The sequence below is a fragment of the Pan troglodytes genome, chromosome 6 (genome assembly GCF_028858775.2).
Source record: "Pan troglodytes isolate AG18354 chromosome 6, NHGRI_mPanTro3-v2.0_pri, whole genome shotgun sequence".
In the NCBI taxonomy this organism is placed as follows: domain Eukaryota; kingdom Metazoa; phylum Chordata; class Mammalia; order Primates; family Hominidae; genus Pan; species Pan troglodytes.
In genome coordinates this window covers 50,074-66,657 of record NC_072404.2, presented here as the reverse complement: position 1 = coordinate 66,657, position 16,584 = coordinate 50,074, and the positions used below count along the sequence as shown (strand labels likewise).

The 16,584-nt window shown below is 35.1% G+C and overlaps 1 protein-coding gene across 1 annotated transcript in view; it reads left to right on the top strand.

Annotated features, from left to right (window-relative positions):
- LOC134810506 (MAM and LDL-receptor class A domain-containing protein 1-like) overlaps positions 1–16,584 on the top strand; it is a 52,689-nt gene that overhangs the window by 15,752 nt on the left and 20,353 nt on the right. Inside the window, exon 2 of the mRNA XM_063815125.1 lies at positions 13,365–13,452. Within this exon, the coding sequence (XP_063671195.1) occupies positions 13,365–13,452 (88 nt within the window). The remainder of the gene's footprint in view (positions 1–13,364; positions 13,453–16,584) is intronic.

Below are 16,584 nucleotides of genomic sequence, written 5' to 3'. Positions count from 1 at the left end.
ATAAAAATATTAGCAGGATATGGTGGCACATGCCTGTGGTCCCAGCTACTCCAAGGCTGAGGTGGGAGGATGGCTTGAGTCCGAGAGGCAGAGGTGTGAGCCAAGATCATGCCCTGCTCTTCAGCCTGGGCAATGAAGCCAGACCCTGTTTCAAAAAAAAAAATCTAGTGAGATTTGATTTCTATTTCTATGTGATTCAAAACTAGGAGAGCTTCAAGGCTAATGACTATTAAAAAATGGCCATTGCTACTTGCATTTTCTATGAAGCCAGCATACACAGCAACGTGCAACGTGCAACCTAAAAACCAAGCTATTTAATATGTAGCTTAGATTTCAGGTTTGATTGTCTTTGAGGTTTGATTATTGCAGAGATCAATTGCCAGACCAAATATAGACTAATTCTGTATTTGGTCTTTTTATCATATGAAACATCCCAGCCTTGGGTATAAATTAAGAGCAAATACGGATGTCCTTGTCAGGTGGTTGCTTCTCTGCACCTCCCGTAGGTGGCCAGTGAACTAAGACCATCAAGAGAGGAGAAGTCACAATAGTATCTTAGATGGTGTTAAATTACATTACAGTAACTCATGAACTCTGTACGTGAGCTTGCATCGTTGCTGGAGCATACCTCTTAGAATCCAAGGGATGAAAAGCAGGTACAAATAAATTGTGTATTGAGTGGCTTTCAGACTGCACTAGAATTAATTTTGTTTCAGTGTTGAAATGTTGTCATGGAAGAAGTCCTAGATTCCACATGAGCTTATACACTGAGAGTTCACAATGAGATGCAACATTATTTTTAACTATAATCTAGGTAATGTGAGGAACTGGAGAAAGCAGAATAGATTCTTAGGAAGTAGAAATAAAGAGAGAGCTCATCTAAATTACAAATGATTTTTTTGTGTAGGCTTTAGCTGGTTTTATAGGAGACTACAAGGTACAAACTGAATCCTCAATAGACTAGGGAAAACATAGCAAAAATTTTCTTTTGAGCAATAAAATAAATAAATGTATGCATATTGTATTCTCCCCACATTGCATGGTTGAATAGAAATTTGATTTAAGAGGAACTGATAATTCATTCTTATCTCAGTTATCAGGTCAAGTAATTTATATTCCTAGGACTTTTATTTGCATGTGTGTGAAAAAGTATAAAACATCTCAGTTATCAGGCAGAGGACTTGATATCCCTGGGAATCCACTTGTCCTTTTTAACACAGAACTTAGATTAGATTAGTAGCTCTTAAATTTTCCTAATTATCAGAAAAACCTAAAGTCTTATACAAAAATGTAGATTCCCTACAAACACCAATATCAAAAGCTCCAGAGGAGAATCCTAGGAATCTGTATTTTTAGCAAAAGCTGTTAGTGATTCTGATGGTAAGAAAGACAAATTGGGGAAACATTAGATTAAGTGATGTGTAAAGTAAGTGCCATGCTATTGAATGTCACAATATATTTTAAAAATTTCTTGAGATGAGTTGTAAATGTGACAATTCATTCTAGCTTATCTCCTAAATAGCATCAAGGACCCTATATTCTCTCTTTAAATTTCATTACAAAGATGCTAACTTAAATGCAGTCAGTGGAAGGTAGCTGAATTATATAAAATGATGATGTGTCAAACAGTTAATAAGAGCTTTTGTTAATGGTGAAGATTATATCTGTGCTTTTAGTTCTGTGGTGTCAATACAGTATCCCTTTCTAGTTGGTAGACAACTGACTATATTAGTTTGCTGATACTATCTCAATAGAATATTCCAGACCTCTCTCCCTCTACTTTATCTGCTTAGCAAACACTTCTATCCTTCATTTTGTTCAAGTAGATTTCCTTTCCTGATAACCATATTTTGATAAACAGCTAGCATAAATATTCAGACACATGTAGAGTTATATTTTCATTTTGTATTAAGTAACTGGCATTTTGTTTTATGGTTACTTTATGGGGATACTGTCCAGGTCACTGAAGACCAGACACAAGCTGAATATACCCAGAGGGGGAGACACCATAAGAGGCTGGCATGAGGCGCTAGTGCTTATTTTCTTCTGCTGTAAGATGCCTGGGCATGAAGTGGGAAAAGCCTGGATGTAATTTGATCTGGAATTTCTGACCTAATGCTTTAAAGGGATTTCTGATTTGAGGCACTGCTTGAGACAAACTCATCCTCTTAAATAGGAGCCTGGGGCAGTGGCTGGACATCAGAGTACAAGAACAAAAAATAGAACTCAGGCTTATCTTGTGACAGATGAAGCTGAGGTGATTGCTTGAATATTTACCCCAGGCATAACTGAGATAAAAGACCATCCTGCTGAGCTGCCAGATAATGCAATGATAATGGTTTTGATAAGTAATTCCCAGTTTTCAGGGAAAGTAGTATACTAATTTGTCAGAATTGAATACTTAATTTTTATTTCTATATGTACAAAAATATGATGCTTGATCAGTTTGGGAAAAGCATTAATGGACAATTTCATCAGTTTGATATAAAGGGATGCTCTCTATCACTGAGCTTAATATGAATATGTGGCTCTATACAACAGTGTGTTTCTTTTTTCTTTAGTTGTGTGACTTACTGACATCAAAAATCCCATTATACAAATGTGTATAATGAGAAAGGCTGCCACCTGGTTTAGTGAAATTATGATGAAAGATGTTTAGCAAAACTTTGACCAAATATATAATCAAAAATAGTTGATTTGCACAGCTAGTCTACATAGTGCCTAGAATCTCATGAACTGAAGATCTAGAAAGTTCTTGCAAATGGAATTTTTTTAAATAGAAAAGCCAAAGGGCTTGTTGGTTGTACTACTGCCACATCTTCACAAACTGAAAAAGAAATACAAAAACAAAAAGCCTTAAGAAATTAATGACCCTCAACATGTTCAAAAATTAAATTACTCCATTAAAAATATTCTCTTAACATTCATCACATTAAGAAATCACATAAGTAATGAAATAGCTGTTAAATATTCAAGGATAACTTGGGTTGCAAGGGCTTCCGAAGGTATAAACCACCAAAGAGATTTTACTCTAGATTTCTAGAATTAAAATTATCTATTTTTTTCAAGCAGTTAAGGAGTGATGTTTAGTTTCTATGTTAAAGAGTTTGCAACACTTATGACTATTCCTGTGTTCTTATGATTCTTTGGTCTTGTAAGGTCTGTTTTATATATATTAGCCTTATTGTAAGGAGAAATTTATGTTAAATTATAGATTTTGATGAACTAAATTCCCCCACCCCCAAACTACATTATAATGTGCACATCGTGTCACAGTTAATGTTCAACATACCCTCAAATACCATTTTGAGAATCAGAGGCTTAAGTGACACCAAAGCATTTCCACATGTAAATAATAAAAAAGATAACATTAACATTATATTTTTATTTTCAAGGAAGTCAGATTTGAAGAGCAATTACAAAGTGGACAGGAACTTGACAATAAAAACTTAAAAGTTACATTTCAAATGAAATACTATAACTTTTAAAGAAGAAAATGTTATTAACAGCATTAATTTTGTTAAAATAAAAACTTTACCCACGTTAAATTTAACATAATTTAATTGAGCAAGGAAAGATTCATGAATTGGGCAGCACTCAGAACCAGGAGAAGTTCAGAGAGCTCCACCCAGTAACATGGGCAGGCAGTATTTGTAGACAGAAAAAGTAAGTGACATACAGAAACAGCTTGATTGGTTAGAGCTCAGCATTTGCCTTATTTGAGCATGGTGTGCTAAGGCCTTTGCTTTATATGAACATGGTTTAATCATTTGTGCTGAACTTTGGCTGCTGTGATTGGCAGACACTCGGTTACAAGAGTATACGCTTAGATTGCTGGTTGTTTACATACTAAGGTTGCTGTTTGCTATGTAGGGATTCAAAGTACTACGTAATAACTATGGAGGAAGCTTTAGGCCAAATTTAATTTAATCTAACAGTTTCAAAAGCAGGTATTATTTTCACTAAAATGAGATTTTAAAATCTAAATTGAAAAAAGTTTATTTTGGAAAAACATTTATTATTACAGAACTTGTTCCTCTTGTAAGGGTCCAAAGTCAGTTACATAATGAATATTAAGGTGCCATGAAAAAAAATAAAATGTGACACATGTAGAAAATGTTATATTATTAGTATAGTGCTAACCACTTGGTAGATGTTACAATTTTATAGTAAGAATTAATAGTTGTTTAAATATAAATAACTGTTTAAATTGGTTTTGTATTATTTGTATAGCTTCCTCTGTCATTTGACACCTATTAGTGACTATGTGATCAGTAAAAAAAGCAAGAAGCCTTGTAAAAGAGAAAGTGAAAGTAAAAATTTGAAGCATTTGGACTTTTTAAACCAGTCAAGAATTAGACTCTTTGACTGTTTGGACATCATTTAACCAATGGTCTTTCTATGGGCCTATGGATGAGTTATTTAAATTTTGTGGGTCTCATTTATTCAGATCTAAACTAAGAATTTTAGATTCTAAATGTTCTCTATGGACCCATTTAGTATTAAAATGATAGATTTTAAAAACTATGTTGTAAGACTGGCCACAACTAATAGCTATTATACAGATGTATAACATATATGATATACGTGTATATCATATATGTGTATATGTTTTAATTTATATTATATATTTTATAATATAAATTATATGTTATATATTTATTTTAAATATATTTATATGATATATAATATAAATTAAAACATATACACACATATGTGTGTATATGTCTCTGTGCACATACACATATATATATGCATACACACATACGTGTGTGTATGTGTGTATATATATTTCTTTTAATTCATCTAACAAATGAAATTGATATTACTCCAGATAGAAAGTGATGCTTGATAAATAACCGAAGATTGAAGGAAAGGACTTGGAAATGCAGGCATAAGTTGGGGAATGGAAAAAGGAGGACAGTCATGGCAAAACTATATAAATGTAGGTAGAAATCGAATTGGAATCCAGTAACTAGGCCATGTAAGGAAGAGAAAGACACGGTTTCAAAGTAAAAGGATGCAGGATTTGTCAGCAGTTTAGATAGTAGTGTGAAATATTAGCGTAATCAGTATCTTTGGCACATTTTTTTTTTGATAATTGTATGTCATGTAAAACAGATGGGATATGGCATGGCACCAAGTGTAACACCAACAGTTTTAGTTGAAAGGGGAAGTTTCTTTTTTTCTTAAAATACATTAAGAGCTTATAATGTGCTAGTTACTGTGCTGGATGCTGTGTTTGCAGCGCTTGTGTCCTTCAGTGTCCCTCCTGGAGGTTGTCCTTAAAGTCTCATAGAGAAGACGAACATTAAATGCACAAATACTTATGTGATTATAAACAATAAGAAGTTTGTAAAAAGAAAAAGAAAATAGCCTTAGCTTGAGTGGTCAAGGAAGGCTTCTCTGAGAAAGTAACATCTAACCTGGAACTTCAGATACAATTTTTAATTCACAATAACTAATGAGTGGGTATGTGGGACATTGAGCTAGAACAAAAGACAAATATGGGTTAGTTAAGGTTTAAGTAGAGTTTAAATCTATCTTTTTTTTATTTCTACTTTAGGTCTACATCAGTGTTAAGTTGCTACATAGAAACATAAAAATGGGGGAAATTTGGGATTTGGTGTCTCCTTTTACAAAGAGAATGAAAGGCATGTGATGATTTTTTGTAGAAAGACTTGTATATTAAAATAATAAATTAGAGTTCAACTCTTTTCCTTAAATATTACCTTTAATGGTATGGAAGATAAAATTAGTCTGATGGGAAAAAAATGACATTTAAGAATTTTAAAACTATGCTTCCTAAATAAGAATTTAATTTTGGCATGTGTGAGCCTATTGATCGGACAGTAGTGCATTGTATTCTGTTAAAATCTTATACCTTATGATGTCATTTTTAGATAATAAAAACACAATTTAATGAAAATTTTAATCAATAGCTCTGAACCTTCTTCACTTTTTTCTAAAATATCAACCAGACTTTTTTCAATTAAATCATTCATTGTAACCTTTAGTAAAATAGGTTCCATATAATTTTTACAATTTGGAAAAACTGAGAATAATTTGTCCTCATTCACATAATATATGAGATGTGAAGTGGGTTACAGGGTATATGGGTTCTCAGAGGGTATTTTAAAATAGCATGTGAGTGTGCAGAGTTTCAAGTAGCAAACTAATTTCAAGATGATCAACACTGATTCTTTTTAAAATTTACTTAGACAGGTTTCAGGAAGGCATTGTTATATATTAGAGGCAAAAACACAAATGTGCCCCAATTTGGGCCCTTTTTTTGCGCATCTAAAAACACACAGAGGAAAATGGAACTGAAATGAACTTTGTGGTTTGTGAATCCTTTAAAAACCGCAAAAAGCAAATTAATCTCATATGACTTGAGTACTTAGAGATGATGTGTGTGATGATATGTGTAAGACATTTGTTTAGATTCCAAAGTAATGATCAGCTCCCCACATCCTCCCTCTCTCTACCTCTCTCTCTCTCTCAATGTGTGTATTCTCTTTCACTCAACAAGATTAGCAGGAAGAATTCTCTGTAAGTAAAAAATCATGTCTGAGGTTTTGAATGGCCCAATTTCTTAAATCTTTTTTTATTTCTCTTTTAATATTATTATTATTATTTACTCTCTGCCCTCAACGCAGCAGAGGCCTTGATGGGAAAAGGCTTTGTGGGCAAGCAGCAGGTGGGTAGTTGAATCTGCAAGACTCTAACAAATGAGACTCCTTCCTTCAGAAGAGTATGAAATGAGACATTTTATAAGGGGAGGGGAAGCTGAGTTGATTTAACCATTCCAGTGTGCAGATACATTAGAAAAGAATTAAGGGATCGTAATGCTTCCACAAATGAAATATTTCAACCATGTAGCACCATCCAAGTGCCCTGTTTGGAGATAATTCTCCACAGATTTCTCCTGTTTGGCACAGTTCAGCCTTTGAGCAAAGGGCGTATTTAAATGGTCTTTACCTTGAGACATTTGCTTACATTCCAGAGTAAAAATAAGCTCTTCTTGCCACCTCTCTTTCTCTGGAGGGGAGACTGGGCAGACATGCCAGCAGCCTATTCCAGCTAGAGTCTCCTCATGTTGTATTCCTCTCCTATGGTGTGACTGTCTCACATGCAGGTAAACATCCCTGCCTCCTCATATTGCCCTGTGAGAATGGAAGGTACTTCTCTGGCTGTTGCTTTTTCCTGTCTTTCTGTATCAGGGATCTAGTGTCTTATATCAGTGTATATATATGAAATAGTGGCAAATTTACTCATTAGCTTCCAAGTAGGGTAAAATCTCAGGCCCTTCATGCTTTCTGATTTGAACTGTGCAAGGAATGGCAAATCCAAATAACTATGGGAACCAGACATGGGACATGAATTGAAAGAAGTAGGTGATATGGTTTGACTGTATGTCCCCCACTTAAATCTCTTGTTGATTTGTAATCCCCAGTGTTCGGGGCAGGACTGGTGAAAGTGATTGGATCATAGGGGTGGATTCCCCCTTGCTGTTTTCATGATAATGAGGGAGTTCTCATGAGATCTGGTTGTTTAAAAGTGTGTCGCACTTTCCCCCTTTTCCCTTCATTCTCTTCCTCCTACTCCAGCCATGTAGGAAATGCTGGCTTCCCTTTGCCTTCTGCCATGATTGTAAGTTTCCTAAGGACTCCCAAGCCATGCTTCCTGTACAGGCTGTGGAACTGTGATTCAATGAAACCTCTTTTCTTTATAGATTACCCAGTCTCACATAGTTCTTTACAGCAATGTGAAAACGAACTAATAAAGTAGGTGAAGTTTAAAATAATGAATGGCAGCTGACAACCTTGGTGTGGGTGCATAATAGGGAGGACTAGTGTCTGCAGCAGCTGAGGAGCAATGTCTTCTTGTGAGATATCCTACTTTTAAAATATTGGCAACCAATCTGACTCAAGAGCACTCATGGAGTTAAACTAAACTGTTATGGACTGGGTCCAGCCCAAGGGCCACCATTTAGTCTTCTCTATCGTAAATGGTGAGATAGTCAAGGATGGGGATGAATTTATTCCTTCCTGTTAACTGTGGAATCACTTGGCACAATGCCTAAGTAGGCACTCATTTTTCTTTTTTTAATCAAAAGTTCTCAGCAAGCTATAAGCCAGACATTAGCTAAGAAGAAATACAATATAATGCCAAAAGATCAACATAAATTTTGTTATGATTTTGTTTCCCAAAATAAGAAAAGAGATTTGGTAGACATCATATTTTTTTGTAAGTAATCATCTTATAGTTCTTGACTACTTATATATCCCAGCATTTTATTTTGTCTCTACTATTACAACAATGTTATTATTACCCATTCCTTTGCCTAGTTTCTCACACAGTTTTAATATGGCACTTATGACCCTTGTTTCATGATAAATGGTTTTCATATGTCTACTATAGTAGTTGAAAAACTCCAATTATTCTGCAGTTTTGTGTATGTGATAGAGTCAGCCACAGAGTTAGAATCATAAAATTTGTCAGGCCAAATCTGAGTTTTATTTCATAGAGATTGGTTTCAGGGTTGTGCAAACAATTGCAAAGATGATTTTAAAACCCTTTTATATTGTATCCAGCAAATAGTTCCCCCAGTATTGGCCTAAAAAGTTTGGAATTCTAAGCTGATTTTCTAAAAGCTCCCAAGAATTGTAGGTTATGTGGTTAAATATTAGATCGTACTCTGAATGTGTTTATAAGAATTTACTTAACACCTTAGGTGTTAAAATGGGCTAACAGAGAGCTTCATGTAATGCCTTTCATTCTGTTTGTGCATTTTTGATTATTGGAAAATGCAATGAAAAATAAGTGGGTATCATTAAGAAGTATAAGAGAGAGCGTAAGTATTTGTCCTCTAGGAAATTATAAGTGGATAGCAACAGAAAATTGTTCATAGCTGAATTGAAGAATAGATTGAGATTCTTGAGATTACTATATGCTGGTTATAAAATGCCACACATTAAATTAGCAATTGAGAAAAAGACATGAAAGTAATAGACACATTGATGACTTTTGGCAATAAGTATAGAATAAATGCTTTGTATTTGTTTATTGAGGTATAATTTATATGTCGATTTTATCCTGTTTAGGTGAGCAGTTCTATGAATTTCAACAAATGTACAGTTGTCTTTTGGGATTCAGAGGATCAGCTCCAGGACTGCCGCCATGTAACTAAATCAGCATATATTCAAGTCCTACACTGGAAACAAAGTGTTGGCGCTCTGTATCTTTCACAGCCACAAGTATTTTTTATTGTGTTTGATTTAAAATAAGCCACACATAAGTGGACCAAGGCAGTTCAAATTCATGTTGTTTAAGAGCCAACTGTATACAGTTGTGTAAGCAACCACTACAACCAAAATAGAGCATATCTCCACCATTCCCCCAAATCTTCCATTTCTTGATATAGTCAATCTCCTCCTTTTACACCCCCAGCTCCTGACAACACAAATCTGATTTCTTTCCCAATTGATATGGTTTGGTTCTGTGTCCCCACCCAAATCTCACCTTGAATTGTAATACTCACCATGGGTCAAGGGTGGGACCAGGTGGATATATGGGGGTGGTTTCCCCCATACTGTTCTCACAAAATCTGATGGTTTTATAAGGGGTTTCACCCTTTGCTCGGGTCTCATTCTCTCTCCTGTCACCATGTGAAGAAGGACATGTTATCTTCCCCTTCTGCCACAATTGTAAGTTTCTTGAGGCCTCCCCAGCCCTACGGAACTGTGAGTCAATTAAGCCTCTTTTCTTTGCACATTACCCAGTCTTAGGCAGTTCTTTATAGCAGCATGACAGTATTCTAATACACCAATAATTCTGACTTTTCTAAAATGGCATAAAAGGAGCTGATAAATGATACAGGCTTTTGAGTCTGGCTTCTTTCACTTTAATGCTTTTGAGGTTCACAGCTTTTGTTGCATACATCATTGTTCCTTTTTGGTGCTGAGTGGTATTCTATTGTATGAATATACTGCAATTTGCTTATCTGCTTACCAGTTGGGAGATATTTCGGTTGATTTGAGCTTTTGGAGATTATTAAGAAAGCCTGTATAAACCTTGTTAATGGATTCTTGTTTAGACACATCTTCATTTGTCTTGAATAAACAAATACCTACACGTGCATTGCCATGTCATATAAAAGTGTATGTTTAATTTTATAAGAACCTGCCAAATTAGTTGTATTAATATGGCTGTGCCATTTAGGATTCTCATCAGGAATGCATTGGAGTCCCAGTTGCTCCACATAGAATATATGCTTTTTATAAATTTTAAACTAAAATTTCTGCCTCAGATATAATGTATCTTCATATAAAATACATTATGTTTGAGACAGAAATTCTTATTTAAAGTTTATAAATTTATAATATATCTGAAAATACATTATAGTTATAAAACATACCAATTTTTAATATAATGTGTCTGAGGATACATTATATTAAAAACTGATATGTTATATTGGAATTGTGTAATATTTTACAAATACATGATGGCTAAAGTGAAAGTAAGCAGCAGGTTGAATTAATTCCATTTCTCTTATGAGTTAACGGAGGCTAAAACATGTGTTTGTATGTGAGGACAATCGTTTTTATATCATTTAAAATTTTGGTCAGTCATTCAGTTTCCTAAATACATAGAAGGATGAGTTCAGGAAAGTTGCCAGAGCCTCATTAATGTTTAAGCCTCAAAGTTCCAACGTGGTTACCAAGGCCAGTCTGTCTTTATGTGGAGCAGGTGGCAGCCCATGCAAAGAACAGCTTGGATGAGCTGGTTTACTTCATAACATTTCCAAGACGATGATAGTTCTAATATAAGTAGAATTGACCTGTACAGATAAGGCAGGTCATTTAAACTAAACTGGATTTTCAGTTGCCCTTTGAGGCACTCCGTAAGGTAGCAATGGGACTTAGGAGTAAAATTCGACTTCCCTAAAATTCCAGAATCAATACTATCTTATATACAGTGTATAATACTTGTGTTTTGATAATCTTCTATCCGTTCTCAGGGAAAAACACCATAAATGAAAGTGACGTTTTCATAATAGAGGCATTTGGGTTTATTCTTTTTGTGGTCATTTTCTTAGGACTAGTATTTTAGAATAATTTACCAAGCTTTTTTGCAAGACTAAAATATAGGGTTAAAGTAGGGTTAAACCTTAACAGTCATAACTTTGTTCCTGAAGTGTGATTATTATCAAAAACTCTTTTAAAAATGCTTTTCTTAAATATTCAAAAGAGATTGAGACTATCATACAAATGGACAATTTTAGTTTCTCAAATTGTAAGTATTGTTCATTAATTCTCAAGAATGCTAACATTTAGAGGTTAGCAAATTGAAGATATTTTGGTAAAAATTATGATTAAATTATGTATTAGAGAAAACCCAACTGTCTTCTGTCTTGGATTGTTTCTGTCTTCCCATTGGCCTTGAATGCAGATAAAAACAATATTAAAATACTTCTCATGCAACATGAAGTAAACTCCAAAGGAAAAATGCCTTGAGCAAATCACATTCTGTAACCTGTTATGGCCCTCTCTGGGTTACAGAATTTTGTCTTAAATTTTCATAAATAGCCAATTCTTTAATTTGTGACTATATAAAGACAATAAAAAGTCTTGGAACAATTGACTCCAAACACCAGAATGGAGCTATGAATGTGTATATATCCCTAAAACTGGTTTACAGCTACTTATATGTACAACAGCCTCACTCTCTGTGAAGTGGGATGTTAATATCAATTTTCTATTCCTTCTCATTAATAAGATAATGATAATCATGAGGAGTGAGGCCAAGTCAATAGTATTTATTTTTATTTACCCTACTTTCTTCTTTCTTTTGCTGTTTCTTCTAAGCAATTTGTTAGCATGTTCTGTGTTTTATTGCAGTGGGATTTACATGTATGGGTACAGGACATTAATTGGTGATTAATTTATATTTGTGCCTTTTCCCCAATTGTTCACCCAACTCTATTTTAAAAAATAAAACAGAGTACGTTTTTCTGTAGTATGTTCTTTCAAATTCTGTCTGCTAGTTTAGGTTTATTGAAAATAATTGTATGAGTTTGGACTAAACATTCTTTATACATTTTTGTTTTCTCTGCCTATAATGCCTTTCACTCTTGATGGTGGTGGGAAAAAGGATGCATTTTTATGTTTGGAGAGACTCATTGTAAAACAGCAGGACACTTCCTGTACAACACCATTAAATGTTGTTCAAACAATGTCAGGGGGACTATATTTGCCCACTAGTTCTATGCAGAAACATTTCCCAAATTAATTAATTTCCTGAGTGACAAATCAGGGAGAAAATCCTGGTGGACCTCAAGAAAGGGTAGAAAGTTGGAGAAAAGTGTTAAGAGGTTTGAGGTCAGCAATTTGACCTTTTAAAACTTTCTTTCATAAGGAGAATGTCAACAAATAATGTTTGTGGTAACTTCAAATGAAGGATAGAGCTTGAAAAGTAAAACTTCAACTCCCACATATAACATTTGTGAGGAAAATGAAATGAAAACATATGTTCATATAATAATGGGAAAACATAATGTATTTTCTAAGTTTGAGTTTGCTAGAAGTTCTTTATTATTAAATTATGCTGGGATTCCTAGTAAGCATGCAACACATTTGCATAAGTATTAAAATAATTCATCATGATCAATTCTTTTACAGTAAATCTCAACCCTAATCACAATCTACCGTATACTACAGTGGTTCATCTATATGTGGTATTTCATATTTTACTAAGTTTTGGTGGAACTGCAGCTCCTGCAGCAGCACAAATGTCATCTGAGTTCACTGTGATTAATGTGGCCCTGAAGGAGATCTAATCACGATTAGCCAATTTCATAAAGTGTTACAGAATCAGTGTCATGTGAGAAACATTTTAAAGCCCTTAAAACTGTATATCCTAGCAAGTAACTCTGGTAGAAAGTCTAGGAGGATGAGGAGGTTTAATTTGGGAAACAGATGACCGAGGAGGATGAGGGAACAATTATTTGCCTTCAAATACTTAAAGGACCAGAAGGGAACAACACAAATCTAGAACTAATGGCTGAAAGTTATAGGGCAGTGGATATCAATCTAATATACTGAAATTTCAAAAATGGAAACTTATCAGAAATGCAGTGAGCTCTATGGGTCTAATAGGCTCAATGAAGTATGGAGGTTTCTGTTACTAGGAGTATTCAAGGCAAGATTACCACTTCTGGAGACTACTGCAAAGTAATTTTTTAATGGCACAGAAGGTTATATTTGGGTACATTTTAAATTCCTCTTCATCCATTCCATAACTTAATTTCCTTTACCACATAAACACATTTCTTATTTTTATTTTTTATTTTATTTTTTTAGATATTGGTGGAGGCTTCAGTGGGAGATGGCTTCACTGGAGATATTGCGATTGATGATCTGTCATTTATGGACTGCACCCTCTACCCTGGTAAGAGAGAACATTTTAATTTGGGGTTATTTCTAAATCTGTTTACTTGGAAAACTTGCAAGGAAATCAATATTTCATTTCTACAAAATTTCCAACATGACCTTGCTTTTATTCTTTTTCTCGAAACTATTAACTCTGGAAAAGATTTTTTTAGATCCTTGCTAGTAATTAGCTTTAAAGTGTCAAACATAGTCAAGATGTTTGAATCACTTATGTCTATGACTTATCACATGCAAAATACTAGAAAATCATATCTGAAGTTAAAATGTAATTCCATTATATTTAAGGAGTTACAATAACCAAACCATTTGCCTTATAATTACATCACATTGGATACTTTATTAACCTCTCAGATTACCCTCGGGAGGCACTTTAAATATTTCTAACAATTGTTGTCAACCATTTCCTCACTATTTTATGGACTTATGTCTATTAAAATGACATAAATGACATATTTTCCAGATATATATCGATTTTCAAACTTTCCCCTAACTCCAGACTCATATACTCACTACCTACTCAACAGCTTAACCTGGATGTCTAGAAGGCATCTTAAAGATAATGATAGAAAATAACCTAAAATAAACACAACCCAGGCCTTGAATAGTGTTATGAGGAGAAACCCATTCTGAGAAGTGCATAGTGATCTAAGAAGACTGGATATTAAACTAATGGAGTTTGGCACTCAGACTGAGAGCTCTTAAAGTGCACGACAAGAGGGAACATGATCTCCTCCCTGGAGTGATCAGAGGCTGGGGCCCAACAACATTCTCAATTGCCGAAAACTTAACATCCATCCCTGCTCTATCATCTTAGCCTCACTGGTCTGCGGAGCACCAGCTCCATCCCATGCAGAGTCAGGGGATGGGGCTGATTCCAATATTTTCAGTTGTAGCTATGTGACACAGCTCTGATCCTACCCACCACTCAGCATCCTAACAGGATCGATTGGTGTCACCACTGTGTGTCATGGTTTTCATAGAACTCTGGAGACAGCCGAATCCCTCTCTTGAAGGCTAGTAAAACAAGAGGCAGAATTGAACATATTTACTTTTACCTCTCAATGCCTAAAAGTGAATTCCTGATTACCAGTTGCCTCTCAATCCTGCCACTCCTGTATACCTCCCTATCTCAGCAAATGACAGTTTATATCTAGCTGCTTATTCCATATTAACAAATCTGGTTTATATTAACAAATTTGGTTTAGTACCCACTCCTCATTGCCCTCACCACTTTCCCCGTGGTCCAAGCAACCAGTGTCTATGCATGGATTATTGCAATTGCTTTTTAAATAATATCTGCTCCTACCCTTGAGTGCTGTATTCTGAAAACAGCAGCCCACGTTTCTTTTCAAACTTAGATGAGATTAGGCCATTCTATTGTCAGAATCTTCCTATGACTTTCTATCTCATTCAGAGCAAACCTCAAACTAATGATAGCTTCCAAGGAATAAATGACTAACCCCTTATACCTCTTGAATTCAGCTTTCACCAGTGTATATCTCATTCACTTTTTCCTACTACAAAGGTCTCTTAGCTAATACTTGAGCACTTCAGCCAATTTATGGTGTATTAGTCCATTCTCACACTGCTAATAAAGACATACCCGAGCCTGGGTAATTTATAAAGAAAGGTGATTTAACTGACTCACAGTTCTACATGGCTGTGAGGGCCTCACAATCATGGCAGAAGGTGAAGGAGGAGCAAAGTCACATCTTACAAGTTATAGGCAAAGAGAGTGTGTACAGGGTAACTCCCCTTTATAAAACTATCAAATCTTGTAAGACTTATTCACTTTCACAAGAACAGTGTAGGAAAGACCTGCCCCCGTGATTCAATTACCTCTCAATGGTTCCCTCCCATGACATTTGGGAATTATAGGAGCCATAATTCAAGATGAGATTTGGGTAGGGACACAGCCAAACCATATCATATAGTTAGGGCTTTTCCATCTGCTTTCCCCTGTTCCTGGAACAGGTTTCCCACAGATGTCTATCTGACTCCCTCCCTTACTTCCTTCTGGTCTCTGCCAGAGTTTCTTCTTCAGGGAAGCCTCCTCTGAACACAACACAACACAGTTTCTTTCTTATCTGGCATTTTCTATTTCTACTCCTGGTGTTATTTTTCTCCACATCACCTATCACCCTTATGGTTAAATTTCTATTTTCCCCCATAATGATGTTAGTTGCATGAGAGCAGGTATATCACCTCTTCACTGTTTAATCTCCAATTCCTAGAACAGTATTTGACACATACTAGTACTCAACAAATACTTGTTGGATGGATAAGTAGGTAGAGGAATGTCAATAATTTTAGGTGTTTTATATACTCTCGTTATATATTTTAGTTTAGTTTTAATATTATTGCTAAAATATTAAGTATTTCTATGTGCCAGATACTATAGTATATGTCAGTCAGCTTTTGTTGAAAGCCAAGTCTCAGTAGCTTATGACTACATTTATTTCTTGCTCTCAAGCGTGTGGGTTGGCAAAGAGAATAAGAGCAAAGAAATAGACAGACAGATAGATAGACAGACAGATCTTAATCATATCTCTGTGTAATTTTATGTAGCTCTAAGCTATGTGTCTCTGTTTCATGTGGTCCTATCTCTCTGAGACCATGGCTAAAAGACCAAGTCCCTATTTGACACATTTCATAGAGGATGGAAAAAAAAGCATATTTGAAATTTCAACTGGGACATGGTATACATCTTACTGTGTCTGTTCATGTTCATTATCCATTGATCAGATCCTAACAATGGGGCAGAGAAGTATTTTCCACCTACAGGGAGCTCAGCAGGGGTAGGGGAGATAGAAAATCTTTACAAGAAAGAGAGGTGATGTGTACGGACAATATTACAACCTGCCATTCATACATATTTTATTTTACTTAATCTTACAATGTTTTAAGAGTCTAGAAGAGTGCCTGGTCCATCATAGGTGAATAGATGTTGTACGTGGGGCAGGATTAATGCCTTTATTATACCAGTTTTATGGAGGAAATTTAAAAGGAGATAAGGTGCTCAAGGGTACCTAGCTGTAAAGTGGCAGGACACAGTCACTGCTTCTTGGAACCATAATGTTCACCACTAGTATTATAGGGCTCATCAAACACACTAAACCTGAAAGGAAGA